This window comes from Panicum virgatum, chromosome 8N (assembly GCF_016808335.1).
Source record: "Panicum virgatum strain AP13 chromosome 8N, P.virgatum_v5, whole genome shotgun sequence".
Taxonomy (NCBI): domain Eukaryota; kingdom Viridiplantae; phylum Streptophyta; class Magnoliopsida; order Poales; family Poaceae; genus Panicum; species Panicum virgatum.
In genome coordinates, this window is record NC_053152.1 from 18,639,327 (window position 1) to 18,654,752 (window position 15,426).

Consider the following 15,426-nt stretch of genomic DNA (forward strand, 5'->3'; position numbering starts at 1 on the left):
GACACTAATACATATCCGATATTTATATTAACTTTATCCGTAACAACACACGGGCATAATTGCCTAGTGAGTTCAAATAGTAACAGTAATCCTTGCCAAGAGAGTTTTTTTAATTGGCTTCAAAACTGGCTTATTCGTTCTGGTAATGGGTATTGTTATCCTTGCAAAAATGGAACCTAAAAATTCATTATTTCATGCAATTAATTAGTATAATAATATTTACATTTAAATGTTTTAGTAACAATAACGGACAATAGTACAGACCAGTTGGAATCAACTATATATATGTCTCCCTTGGTATATAGCTAGTTAATATTGTAATGGGAGACTTCGCCTACACATATATACAGCTAAAAAAACCCAATACACCGAGAGAAACAAGACGTCGATGAGGGCGCCTAGAGGTACCTCAATAAAAAAAATCAAGAGACGACAGGCCGGGCAGTGGTTACCCTTGCAAAAATGTTCGCTGCTAGTAGCTTAATTTGTTTTCTTGTGCTGTGCCATCTGAGTTTGTACCTATCTGTAGTGCTCACGACAGAGTTATTGGTATGTCAAGCTAGTTGTACCATCCAGAGTTCTTTGCACAGGGTTTGCCAACACAGGCCAATGCAGCATTGCAGCGCACAGAATATGCACCGAGAATAATGGTTTGCAGTTCTCTTGGTCCAATCATGCAACAGAGATAACAGACGTTTATCCTTGTGAGACAACCAGGTAGTCTATTTATTCCAAGAAGTCCGGTCGTCAGCTTCTTCTCCCTCTCTCACTCACTCAGTTCGCCGCTGGTTCCTGCGGCGCAGCAGCAGCTACCCTGCCGGGCGGGACCAAGAGGTAATCCAGCACGTACACTCCGTCGACGCGGCGGCCCCTCCCGACCAGCGCCCCACCAGCCGTGTTGTCCCTGACGAAGCACTCAGCACCCATGATCACCTCGTAGTCGAGCTCGGCCAGCTTGGAAACCGAGACGATGTTGGCGGTGAGGCCGGGGATGTAGTCGACGTCCTCTAGAGTGATGAAGTTCTCCAGAGACACGCGCCCACGGCCGCGGATTGGAATATTCTTCCCGTTGGCTGCACGAACTGACTGGCCCGGTGGAACTGCTACCATGTCTTTAAGGAGGTAGTACCGTGGTGTGGCATGCACAGATGCTCCGCTATCGAGGATAAACAGGAAGTCATTGGGTCCTCTTCCATGAACAAACATAAAGATGCTGCCGTGCACAGTTGATGCGCCCCACGGGGCACTGCCGTCCTCAGCTGGCACATCATCAGCATTTCCTCTGCGCAAGTGATAGAACCGGACAGTTAATAATTAGATCGATCAAACCAAAGAAACCACTAACTAGACAAGAAATTAAATATATGAGCACAGGAGATCAAACTTCCCAGAAACAAAGAATATTTTCCTCAGTGGCCACATAATTAATTTCCTCTGCACAACTGGTTATAGCAGGTTTCCCACCCGGCCTCCAGCGCCAAACAATTGAAATAGCCGGTGGTCGATTGGTGTTGGAAATGGTTCACCGCCCTGATCGACCCCTCCAAGCCTAACTCAAAAGGAATGCACAGACTAGCTTTATCGGTTCTATGGAGCATCTGTAAGGAGAGAGGTCCTAGGGTGTTCAAGAGAGGGAAAAACTCCTTGGAGGGTGTAGTTACTGTTCTGCCCGATGAGGTCAGGACTTGGTGGCTGGCTCGGGCCAAGCCACTTTCTGTTATAATTGCCATACAACATGGCGAGTTGTTGCCTCTGCTGAGTGCTGAGCAGTCTGCTTGGCCAGGAAATAAGCTGCACGCCTTGCGCTTGTAATCACATCTACTTATAATATATAAGCCGTCAATGTAATAGATCATTCAAAAAACAAAAATACACAACCGATTTGTTATTGCAGCAGAGACCATCCTGGTCTAGGAATCAACCAACCACTAAGTCTCCTTTTGGAGAAAAAACCATGTAATATTTTAGGATTCCAATCCTACATGAATATGTCCTATATGTTCCTTTTGGATCAAAGTAGTGTATTCTATGAAACTTCTAGCTCAGAATAATGGTTAGTTCCTAGGAGTTTTGAATGTAATTTAACTTGGGGATGTCGTCATCGAAATCTAGCTTTGTGCCATCTCTCCCATTAGGTACTTGTGCTTTTGAAGTGTTTTATCAAAATGCTTCATTTCAAACAATCATGGATTTCAGGTTCTTGGTAGGTGTGACAAGTATATCATTTGTATGCGACTTTGACCATTACACACACTACATGGAACATGTAACATATAACAAATAAAACCAATAAATTATAAGGAAACCACAGGTTTTAATATCTGTTTCAAAGAACTAGATGTAGTTAGTTGATATAACATAAAACCACAGTTTTGGCTTGTCTTCCCATATAAATACAAAACATAAGCTAATTAATAAGGTTGAATAGATAGGGATCAGGTTTCAAGTAACAATGATGCTGTGTTTGGGAAAACAACAAATAGTTGCTATTTCATTTAACAAACAAACAATTGCTAAATGTGACAATGTGATTATTTTTCTCCCATGCATGCTAACACACTACTACAAAAATGATTTGTAGAGAGCCGAGTATCCTGATGTTGGAAATATGCCCTAGAGGCAATCATATTTCCTTGTATTCATGATTAATAAAGTGTTTCTTGAATATTCATGGATGACAACTTGTATTGATTAATGCTTATGTGAAGTATTTGTGAAACTCTATACTTGTATGAATATTCTAAAATGTTCTTAGTCGGAGTTCATGTGAGGACACACATGAATATTAGACTAGCACATGTATTAGTTGATTGACTACGTTTCATAAGTCATGGACATGGGAATGTCAAACTAATAATGTGGGTTCTTGTGAGACATGAGACAGAACTGACCCAACACGAGATGATGACTTCTCATTACACAATATGTACGTTGTGTCCTAAGACCTGAGATCGTTGTATGTACTCAAGATGTGAACCGACTTACTTAGGAGCCATCAAACGCTGCACCTTAACAGGGTAGTCATAAAGGTGGCTTTCGGGTCTGTCAAGAAGCATGTTGTGAGACATAGTCGGTCAAGACGGGATTTGCCCCTCTCTACAAGAGAGAGATATCTCTGGGCCCCTCGAGTGATTCGGATCAGGAAATGCATGGCCATGCTGGGGTTAAGAGTTAACCAAGGATTCCGAATCACAGGATCGAGAAAGAGTGATCGGCTTCAAGCTAGACCAAATATCATGAGGCAAAGAGAACAACATGTATAATATTGTGACGGCTTGACAGATATCATTCGCGCATGCTTAGCAGTTGACACGTCTTGCTAGAGAACGCTATCAACTATTGGTCAGTAGGAGTACTGGGCCATGTCTATTCACGTGTGAGTCCATAGGGTCACACACTTAAGGGCCAGAAGCCTAATGAGGATGAGATACAAATTAGACTGGGCTTTGATGCACTAATGGACCTCGAGAGACCCATAGTGTTGGACCCTTGGTGGGGCCCAAGGCAGCCCACCTAGGGGGCGCCCAAGGTGGGGCCCATTAAGGCCCACCTAAGGGGGTGCCCCAGGCCTATATAAGCAAGGGGGCATCCCCCTAACCCTAGCCCCCTTTGCTGGCCGCCGCCCTCTCTCCCGTGCATCAAGCCCTAGTTGTTCTCGCGGATCTAGCAATCCGGAGTGCGATGCTTCTTTCCGTACATGTGGACTTCGTGGAGGTGCTGCGCTTGCTGCACAAGGACGAGCCATTCGTGAGGTGGTTCACGCAGCTGCACTGCCGGCTTCCATCTGCACTACATCGACGCGCTACAAAACTTCCGCAACCGCACGTCTAGTGGTAATCCCTTGATCTATAACTGCAGTAATCCTGGTTTATGTGGTAGAAAATTTTTATTTTTGCTACCCCATATTCCTACAGCGGTATCAGAGCTAGTGCTGTCTCGTTATAGATTCAGATATGTGAGATCGATCTATGACTTAGTTTAATAAACTTGCTGCGAAAGTTGTGCAACGACATACTCCTACCGGTCGGTTTTCCGCCATCGGAGTTAAGTGATGCACATAAACCCGATCGCTGCGGTTGGAGATCAATGTGATTGGTCGAATCAAAACTTAGGGCATAAGCCAGATGCATGAGATGCATAGGGCAGTAGATTGGATCTACTTCGAATTCTGTTTTGTTGCAAAAGCGTGTTTTACATTAAAACAGTCATAACTTTTGCATACAAACTCGGATTGAGGTGAATTTTATATCGATTTGTATCTATAGAAAAAGTTAGACTTGTTTTAGAACAGTCGTTCTGTTTTAGCAAAATTTAGATTTGCGAAATTTGGCCTGGAAGATAGGATTTTTGGCGTTTTAAGTTCGGACGTCGGAATCACATAACTCTGTTTTGCAGGTTTTGTGATCGGTATGGCCCCTATGTGTATGTGATGCATGTGTGTAATTATTTCATGACATGCGTGTCGTGATTATGACAATTTGGCCGGAGCCATACGAACGGTTAAGGACCTTGAGGCATAAAGGTTGAGAGCAAGACATATAGATGTCACCCAACAACAAGAGTCATATGAGATATGATTAGCAAGAGTTGCTTACCGATCTACCTCGTCGTCTAGCGGTGATGCAAAAGCTCACTAGTGGACGTGTTAGTTGTGGGTCTTGAATCACTAAGAATCAAAAGAGGGATATTGATTTTAGTGGGAGTAAATTCTATTAAATTATTTAATATCGTTTACTCCATCATGAATCTTTTGTCTTAGTATTTTATATTTATTTTGTTGTAGATCAATGGCTCAAAACCAACCATTTGCTTTATGTTTCGTACTTGAGAGCAACAAATTGAATGAGACAAACTACGCGGATTGGATCCGCAACCTGAGAATTGTTCTCAGGGCAGCTAACCCACTGCCAGAAGAGCCTGCTGCAGGTGCCCCTACTGCTGAGAGGAATGCTTACAGGAGAGCGGTTGATAACGACTGTGAAGTGAGCTGTCTCATGCTAGCTTGCATGGAACCCAAGCTGCAAATGCAGTTTGAGAATAACCATGCGGCGCACGATATGATCGTGGCGCTACGAGACATGTTCCAGACTCAGGCCAGGACTGAAAGGTTCAATGTGTCCAAGGCCTTTGCTAAAACTAAGCTAGCAGAAGGAGCATCAGTAGAGCCGCATGTAATAAAGATGGTTGGTTACACATAGAGGTTGGAGAAGCTGGGCTTCCCACTTGGCCAAGAGTTGGCCACTGACTCCATTCTTGCCTCTTTACCTCCGAGCTATGGAAACTTCGTCTCGAACTACTATATGCACGGGGCTGAGAAGGGTTTGAAAGAGCTGTGCGGCATGCTCAAGATGGCAGAGAGTGACATTAAGAAAATCACAGGTGGCGGCCATGTGATGGCTGTCCAGAATAAGCCTACTTTCAAGAAGAAAGGTTCTTCTTGCAAGAAGAAGAAGGGCAAGGCTAAGGTTGCGAACCCCAAGCCAAACCCTACACCGAATGTGAAACCTGGACTAGCTGCAGACAAGGAGTGCTTTCATTGTCACCAGCCAGGACACTGGAAGAGGAACTGCAAGCTGTACCTAGCCTCGTTGAAGAATCGTTCGTCCACTTCAGGTACGCTTGTTGTTCATATTACAGAAATATTTCTCGCTGACTCTTATGTTAATTCTTGGGTATTTGATACTGGATCGGTTGCTCATATATGCAATTCGATGCAGGGAATGACAAAGAGTAGAAGCATTGAAAGAGGAGAAGTTGACTTCCGCGTCGACAATAATGCAAGAGTTGCTGCTTTGGCCGTTGGGACGATGCAACTACACCTACCATCAGGATTTGTCTTGGAGCTTAATAATTGTTATTTTGTTCCTAGTTTGAGTCGAAACATTATGTCTCCTTCATGTTTGATGAAGGATAGTTATTCTTTTGCGACTGAAAACAATGGTTGTGTGATCTCTAAGAATAATATGTTTGTGGCTTTGGCGTCCATTAAGAATGGGCTATTTATTTTAAATTTTGATGATTCTCCTGTCTGTAATATAAGTGCTAAAAAGTCTCGGCTAAATGATTTGAATCCTACCTACATGTGGCATTGTCGTCTCGGTCATATATGCGAGAAATGCATGAAGAAACTCCATGAGAATGGACTTTTAAGTTTGTTTGGTTTTGAATCATATGAGACATGCGAAGCTTGTTTGCTGGGCAAGATGACCAAGATGCCATTCACAGGTTTTCCAGAAAGAGCATCGGATTTGCTAGAACTCATACATACTGATGTGTGTGGATCAATGAGCTCGACTGCTAGAGGAGGATTCCAATACTTCATTACTTTTACTGATGACTTAAGTAGATTTGGCTTTGTCTACTTGATGAGGCATAAGCCTGAAACCTTTAAAAAGTTCAAGGAATTTCTGAATGAAGTTGAAAATCAATGTGGCAAGAAGATTAAAGCCTTGCGATCTGATCGTGGGGGCGAATATCTGAGTCACAAATTTAGCGATCATTTAAAGAGTTGCGGAATTGATCCACAACTTACGCGGCCTGGAACGCCTCAAAGGAATGGGGTTTCCGAGCGACGTAATCGAACTCTGTTGGACATGGTTCGATCAATGATGAGCCAATCAGACCTACCATTGTCATTTTGGTGTTATGGCTCTAGAAACAGCAGCTTTCACACTGAACAGGGTGCCATCAAAATCCGTAGACAAGACACCATATGAGATATGGACTGGCAAGACTCCCAGTTTGTCTTTTCTAAAAATTTGGGATTATGAAGCATTTGTCAAACGACTCCAGTCTGACAAGCTTGCACCCAAATCGTATAAGTGCATATTCGTGGGATACCCAAAGGAGACCTTAGGGTATTACTTCTACAATCGATCTGATGGCAAAGTGTTTGTCGCTCGGAATGGAGTTTTCCTAGAGAAAAAGTTTCTCAAAGGAGAGAAAAGTGGAAGAACAGTGCAACTCGAAGAAGTTCGAGACGAGTCAATAGGACAAGACTCTACAAGTGATGCTAATATAGCTGAACAAGTTGAGATGCCTATGGCAACAAAAGCACCTCTGCAACCATGAAGGTCAGCAAGCCTCCACGTAGAGCGGGAATTATTATTGTTAGACAATAATGAGCCTGCGACATATGCAGAGGCGTTGGCAGACCCTGACTCCGAATCATGGCATGATGCCATAAAATTCGAAATAGAATCCATGAAGAAAAATCAAGTTTGGAACTTGATAGACCCGCCTGATGGTGTGAGAACCATAGAGTGCAAATGGATCTATAAGAAGAAGAAAGATATGGATGGAAATTTTCACATCTATAAACCTCGACTTGTCGCAAAAGGTTTTTGACAAGTTCAAGGAGTTGACTATGACGATACTTTCTTGCCCGTAGTGATGTTTAAATCTGTTCGGATTATTCTAGATGTTGCTGAATATTTCGATTATAAAATATGGCAGATGGATGTCAAAACAGCTTTCCTTAATGGAAATCTGACCGATGACGTGTATATAATGCAGCCCGAGGGTTTTGTCGATCCGACAGATGCTGGAAAGATATGCAAGCTTCAAAAATCCATCTATGGATTAAAGCAAGCATCTCGGAGTTGGAATATTCGTTTTGATGAAGTGGTCAAAGTGTTTACAAGAAGGAAAGTCGGAGCTCTGTTCCATTTTTAATCCTGTATGTAGATGACATACTACTGATTGGAAATAATATTCCTATGCTTGAGTCCGTAATGACTTCACTGAAAAGTAGTTTTTCGATGAAGAATTTAGGAGAAGCAGCATACATACTGGGCATCAAGATCTATAGAGATAGATCAAAGAGGCTTATAGGATTAAGCCAAGATACTTACATTGACAAAGTGTTGAAGCGGTTCAACATGGAAGAGGCAAAGAAAGGGTTCTTGCCTATGTCACATGGCATACATCTTAGCAAGACTCGGTGTCCTACGAAGACTGATGAGCGAGAGCACATGAGCAAAGTTCCATATGCCTCGGCAATTGGATCTATCATGTATGCAATGATAAGTACATGCCCAGATGTTTCTTATGCTCTAAGCGTTACGAGCAGGTACCAGTCAGATCCAGATGAGAGTCACTGGATAGCTTTGAAAACATCCTTAAGTACTTGAGAAGAACTAAGGATGTGTTCCTAGTCTATGGAGGTGAGGAGGAGCTCGTTGTAACCGGTTACACTGATGCAAGCTTCCAAACCGACAAAGACGACTCAAAGTCTCTGTCTGGTTTCGTGTTCAAAGTAAATGGTGGTACGGTTAGCTGGAAGAGTTCCAAGCAGGAGACGGTGGCCGATTCTACAACAGAAGCCGAGTACATCGCAGCTTCGGAAGCTGCGAAGGAAGGTGTTTGGATAAGGAAGTTCCTTATTGAGTATGGTGTGTTCTCTAATGTCTCTAGCCCGCTGGATCTCTACTGTGACAACAGTGGAGCTATTGCGCAAGCCAAGGAGCCAAGGAATCACTAGAAGAGGAAACACGTTATGCGGCGATTTCATCTCATTCGAGAGTTCATCGATTGTGGTGAGATCAAGTTATGCAAAATACATACAGACCTGAACATTTCAGATCCGTTAACAAAACCCCTTCCACAGCCCAAGCATGAGAGGCACACAAGAGCAATGGGTATTAGATACATTCTAGATTGACTCTGGTGCAAGTGGGAGACTGTTGGAAATATGCCCTATAGGCAATCATATTTCCTTGTATTCATGATTAATAAAGTGTTCCGAATCACATGATCGAGAAAGAGTGGTCGGCTTCATGCTAGACCAAATATAGTGAGGCAAAGGGAACAACATGTATAAGATTGTGACGGCTCGATAGATATCATTCGCGCGTGCTTAGGAGATGATACGTCTTACTTGAGACCGCTATCAACTATTAGCCAGTAGGAGTACTGGACCAGGTCTATTCACACGTGAGCCCATAGGGTCACACACTTAAGGGTCAGAAGCCTAATGAAGATGAGATCCAAATTAGACTGGGCTTTGATGCACTAATAGGCCTCGAGAGGCCCATAGGGTTGGACCCTTGGTGGGGCCCAAGGCAGCCCACTTAGGGGGCGCCCAAGGTGGGAGCCAGGGCAGCCCATCCAAGCGCCCAAGGTGGGGCCCATTAAGGCCCACTTAAGGGGGGGGCAGGCCTATATTTGTAGGGGGGCATCCCCCTAACCCTAGCCCCCTTTGCTGGCCACCGCCCTCTCTCCCGTGCATCATGTCCTAGTTGTTCTCGCGGATCTAGCAATCCGGAGTGCGACACTTCTTCCCGTACGTGTGGACTTCGTGGAGGTACTACGCTTGCTGCACAAGGACGAGCCATTCGTGAGGTGGTTCACGCAACTGCACTGCCGGCTTCCATCTGCACTACACCGACGCGCTACAGAAGGTCCGCAACCACGCGTCTAGTGGTAATCCCGTGATCTATAACTGTAGTAATCCTGGTTTATGCGGTAGAAAATTTTTATTTTTCCTACCCCATATTACTACACCTGGAAATGAAGCCTGGTGCCACTTTGTTTCCTTTCAATATGTAAACTCTTTTGTTTGAACACTTTGTAACCTGCAGAACCTCATGGTTTTCTGAGCTGGCTAGAAGCTCCTAGCAATGAATTAGTGGGGACCCTCCCCCCGTTAAAAATAAAAATATGATTTGTAGGAACATCCTATTTTTTTTCTAGAGGCAGGTCAAAAGCAGCCCGTCCCTACAAATGGAGTGGAACTACTGTAGCAGTTGATCCACCCAAAAAAATACATTTCAAGGGGCGGGGATGGCGTCACCCATTCCTAGAAAATGGACACCATTTTTAAGGGCGGGTGCCGCCATTACCCGCCCAAAGAATGCATTTTTAGGGGTGGGTGATGCCATCACTCATCCCTAGAAATGCATTTCCAGGGGCGGGTGACGCCACCACCCACCCTAGAAATAGTGGTCATTTCCAGGGGCGGGTAATGGCGTCACCCGCTCCTAAAAATGCATTTCTAGGGGCGGTTAAAGGCGTCACCTGCCCCTAAAAATAGTTTTTAGGGCGGATAATAGTATGACCCGCTTTTAACGCAAAAAAATCATAACTTTTTCATATGATTCAAGATGAAGACAAACTGTATACCAAAATTGTTGAGCTTGACCAGATCCACGATTTTGTAGTTGACTATTTTCCACTTGAGGTCATTTAGTTTTGAGGTCATAACCATGATTTTAAATAGCGGGCTATAGCCCTGCTATAGCGCCGCAATAGCCTTTTTAGCAGGTTCCCCTACGCTATGTATATTTTTGCCGCTATGGCTGCTATGGACGCTAAATTGGACTATAGCTGTGCTAAATGGCGTAGCTTTAGCGCTGCTATAGCCTTATCCTTAGCTTAGTGCTAATGTTTTGGTCTTTTGGACAACTAAATATTTGATTATATGAAATTTGTTGTATTGTCAACTTAAGTAATGTTCCTGTAGCCCTAGAAACATATTTATATTTATGAAATTCACTAATTACTATTTTGTGCATCTATTGCTTGTATTTTTCATAATTTGGTAGTAAACCACTATTTGTCATAGCCCGTTATAGCCTCGGAGCCTCGGAAGAAAATACGCCGCTATTTGTCATAGCCCGCTATTTAAAACCATAGTCATAACTACAAGTTTTGATTTGTTTTCAAACTACCTCATATGTAGAATGTATAGTAGTTCTGTATCAAAGTTTTAGTGGTAAGGTCTAAAATTTTATAGTTTATACATTATTCATTTAAGAACATTTAGTATCACAAGAGCATTTGCTTACATATGTCTATGACTATATAGTATCTTGTACAACTCAAGTCATATTTTTAAGTTTCCATAATCACCATTCTATACACCGAAGTATATTTAGCATATTTCTTCTATATATATATATATATATATATATATATATATATATATAGTTCACAATACCCATAGTGCAGAAGTTCGACTTTTTTTTGTTCTACTATATCTTGATATTTAAATGAAATTTTGGAATAAATTATAAAAAATATTATTAGGGGTGAGCGATGGCATCACCCGCTCCTATAAATAAATTTGTAGGGGGTGGGTCATGTCCTCACCCGCCCCTAAAAATTGATTCCAGAGTTAATAAAAAAGAATAGCATATCACATAGAGATATAAGTGACTGTGTAGTGTAGTGAAGAGGAGGGTATCCACGAGGCTTAAGGTAATTGGCTCGAACTCCGGTTTATGCAAATGTCCATATTTCGTCAAAAATATTGTACTTCAATAGTAGAGGGGTTTGTGGTGGTGACCTGTTAGTTAGGATATTTTTTCTTTTTATTTAATTTTATTATTTTCATGTTATTTTTCTATTTTTTGTTTTCTAAAAAAATGATTTGTCGAGGCGGGTGAGCCCATGATCAGCCCCTCAAATGCTTCTGTAGGGGCGGCTATATTACCAGCTCTACAAATCAATTTTTAGCTACAAGAACTATGGGTAGGTATCGCACTCGGCTCTGAAAATAAGTTTTTACTCACCCCTAAAAATCCTTTTTGTAGCAGTAGCATAATAGAATCAATTTTTTTAGCTGCCATACGATATGCTTCTTCACATTGTTGCAACGCGGGAGGGACAAATCAATTTGTTCTTGTTTTACAGTGAGATGAGAAAATAAAAAAGGTGTGGTTTTATGTTGCATGGACCATTAAGTACTTGTGGTTCTATCAAAAAGGTTTTAGAACATGTAGTTTTGTGTTACAATGGGACAGGTACCCATGGTTTCTGTGAGATTTGCTTAAACAAAAGACTTACCAAATATGCATCTGTATTAATTTATCTTTATAATGTTTTGTGATGGAAGTGGTGGTAATCGAGGGGAATTACTAGCTAATAGAGGGTGAAGATGGATGCCATTCCATGATCGATATATGGAGGTGTTGTAGGTCGAATTGACAAGGAGCTGCTCATTTCCTATTTTTGGAAAGGTAGAAATAGTCGATATGTAGGTGGTTGGATGAGATGGTTCTTTTGTGAGACATCATGCCTTGGCTAAAATGGTAAGCTAGGTTTCAGTGGCGGTACTGGATGCTCATTACCTATTTTGGAAAAAGTGGAAAACATAAGTTACAATGCTGCATCCCTTTCAATAAAATTAAAAAGGAAAGGTTAAGGATAATGCCACATGAGATAGGTACTTAGGTTGGCTTTCATATCTTGATGGAGGTTCTAGTTATATGAATCTAGTTCTTGTATCTGAAACAGTAATATTCCAAGGTTGCCAGGATCCTAGGAGAATGTGCAATCACAAATTTGAATTTTCTACTTATTGTTTACTTTCTTCTGGTGTTGTATAAAAACAAGCTGAAAACAGGACCATTCAAAGTCAACTGGTGATTTCCTTGAATCTTTGATATGCAGGGGATGCTTGTTTACGCTGGTATAGCTTGGAAAATACAAAGGATGAGCAACAAGAGGGCAATAGAAAAGAAATTTGTCCCTAGATGAGTGTGAATTATTTTTCATATATCTATCTATATATAGATTTCGCTAGCACCCAACTAGAAAATTCACCATGTTGAAAATTTTCAAAGTATCGAAAAATGGTGTATGCAGTTCACATTAAGTCAAACTAGCCTTTAAAAGTTCGATGTCAATTTTGTCTGATACGTCAAGAAATAAAATAAACAAGTAGCCAACCCATCATTTTTCATCATGTGCTCACTACTTAAAAAAGGAGGATTTTTAGGGGTGAGTAAAAAACGTATTTTTAGGGGGCAAGTGCGATCCCCGCATCTAATTCTCATAGCTAAAATCGATTTGTAGGGTGGGTGCCTCACTCGCCCCTACAAATCGATTTGTAAGGACGGGTCAGCACATGATCTGCCCCTGTAAATCATTTTCTAAAAAAATAAAAAAAAACCCAAAATTGAAAAATAAAAAATATCCTAGCTAACCAGCCACCACCACGAGCCCCACTTCTATCAATGTACAATTTTTGATAAAACATGCACACTTATGTAAATCGAGATTCGAACCGCTTACCTTAAGCATCATATGTACCATTCTCTCCACCACACTACACGGTCTGACCCTATGGGATATGCAATTCTTTAATATTAACTCTGAAATGTATTTTTAGGAGAGGGTAAGGCCATGAACCGCCCCTACAGATCCATTTCCAGGGGCGGGTGATGCCGTCACCCGCCCCTAAAAATATTTATTAATTTTATTCTGAAAATTTGTTAAAATTATTAAATATAGTAGAAGAAATAAAAAAAGTAAAAATTTTACACTATGGTTATTGTGAAGTATAGATACAAAAAATGTGCTACATATATTTCAGTGTAGCCATATGTAGAGCACATCTAGCAAATGATCTTGTGATACTAAATGTTCTTAAATGAATAACGTATAACCTTTAAAATTTATATTTTACCACTAAAACTTTGATGCAGAACCACTCTACATTCTACATCCGAAAGGTTGTTTGTAAAGAAATCAAAACTTGTAGATTTTAAAACTAGAGAACTTGTAATAATATTTTGGACTATTAAATGTCCTTAAATGAAAAAAAATTCAACTAGATTTAGATCTCTTCAAGCTCTATATTTTTAGCATAAAGTTTGTCTTCATCCGAGATCATATAATAAATTCATAATTTTTTTGGGTGAGAATATTTGTAAGAGCGGATCAAACCATCACCCACCTCTAGAAATGAATTTTTAGAGGTATGTGAGGGGTGTGTGATGGCGTCACCCCTACCTAAAAATGCATTTCTAGAGGCGGGTGATGGCGCCACCCGCCCTATACATCATGGCTATTTCCAAGGATGGGTGATGCCATCATGCACCCCCTAGAAAAATATTTTACGAGGCATGTCAACTGCTACAGTAGCTCCGCTCCATTTGTATAAGTGGGTTACGGTCATTTTGACCCGCCTGAAAAAATGGAATGTTCCAACAACTCGTTTTTGTAGTACTGGCTCCCATTTCTACTTTTTTGGCAAGGTTTACTTAACTTTATGCTTACTAGCTACTTGATTTTTAGAAACCTTTTGACACATCTCAACGCGCTGGATTATAATGTATCCTTTATCTTGTCATTCATGTTGAAATGGAGGTACCTCTCTACTCAAACTTGTTAGAGACAAGATCAATGTAGAATTGTTTTTGAAAATATGCTGCAATGGCCTAATGATGTTCTAGTCCGGCTTCTGATGCCAGTTTCATCTGAGTTGAACTGGTGTCTTGTTTCTGTTTTGATATATCCTAAGGTAGAACCAAACATGTGGCCTTTGATCCTAATGGGCTAGTTTCTTTCTATTGTACATACTTTGATTTTAATAAATTTATGATGTGAGGATAACTTAAAACTAATTAAGGTTCCTAAAGCAATATATTTAAAACTGGAGGGGCAGGTTCTCAATCACAGACAAGTAAATCCTCTTTTATCTAAAGAAGGAAATCTAAAACGTGAAATTTCCGACCAATGCATCCCTGAATCCTATCGAATTTGCAAACAACTTTGAAGCGTCGGAAGGGGAAAACTTCAAATTTGGCAATTAATAAGGCAGTTAGCAGGCTGAACTGAAAAGGATGCTGGATTTGACATTCGAACATGGGAGAGTGCTGCGAAGTAAATGACAAACTCACCCTGCTTTCACTCAATAGCAGGCAGAAAGATGCTTTACGGTAACCCTGTACTTTACCACATGAGTGTCCGGTGTCCACATGAGACTAGGCCAAAATTAATCGAGCAAGAGAAGGGGATGGCTTCATACCCTGACTGGATCGCGCACACCGCGCGCGATGGAGCTTCCATGGTGGCCGCGGCGGAGGGGAAGGGTATCACTTCGACTTGTTCTTGCTCGAGCGGGCGAAGAACTGAAAGAGACATCCTCGCTCGCCGTGGGGATCAGGGGAGACGACGGAGAGCGAGGCGGAGCTTGTTCCCGCAGACGAGTTCGCTCGCGAGCTTTTTCCAGAACCACACGGCACCAATGCCTCCTCCTTGAATCCCTCCTCCCTGTCCCTATTGCCACAAATACCGGATTAATCCTCCATTGACGTTTAATTACATCATGCCCCCTTTGGTGACTAGTGCGCCTGGTGAACTGCGAAGGCTGCACAGACTACGGGCACACGAGTGACAGAGAACCCCTTCGGACAAAGGAAAAGGTCGTCTTTTGATGGTCTGAGATGCAGAAACGCCAGCTCAAAGGGCTTGAACTGATAAACAGACAGTATGGGCAATATCGTAATTAGCAAGCTCTTGCATTTTAGTCCCTGGACGGCCCGGCCGTGATTAGTCAACAACGGAACGGCCACACGGCTTTTGAACCTATCCATACAGTGTTACCGCCCCTTTAGTGTTACCATATTACCAAATTTAATTACACCTAAATTTGTGTATCAAAAATTTATCCAAAAAATATGAATGGATGCAGTATGT

The 15,426-nt window shown here is 41.8% G+C and overlaps 1 protein-coding gene across 1 annotated transcript; it reads right to left on the reverse strand.

Annotated features, from left to right (window-relative positions):
* Window positions 1-183: 183 nt before the first annotated feature.
* On the reverse strand, window positions 184-15,098 carry LOC120685858. Its single transcript, XM_039967974.1, has 2 exons — window positions 14,756-15,098; window positions 184-1,282 (listed from the first exon to the last, which is right to left on the reverse strand). Exons 1-2 carry the CDS (start codon window positions 14,869-14,871, stop codon window positions 775-777), a joined length of 624 nt encoding a protein of 207 aa, XP_039823908.1. The 5' UTR covers window positions 14,872-15,098; the 3' UTR covers window positions 184-774.
* Between the last annotated feature and the right edge of the window lie 328 nt (window positions 15,099-15,426).

Bases quoted from the DNA above. Each gene is read 5' to 3' on its own strand.
- LOC120685858 (XM_039967974.1), bottom strand. From the start codon at position 14,871: ATGTCTCTTTCAGTTCTTCGCCCGCTCGAGCAAGAACAAGTCGAAGTG. The intron at 1,283-14,755 runs GTATGAAGCCAT...TCACTTGCGCAG, and splicing joins GTGTGCGCGATCCAGTCAGG to AGGAAATGCTGATGATGTGC.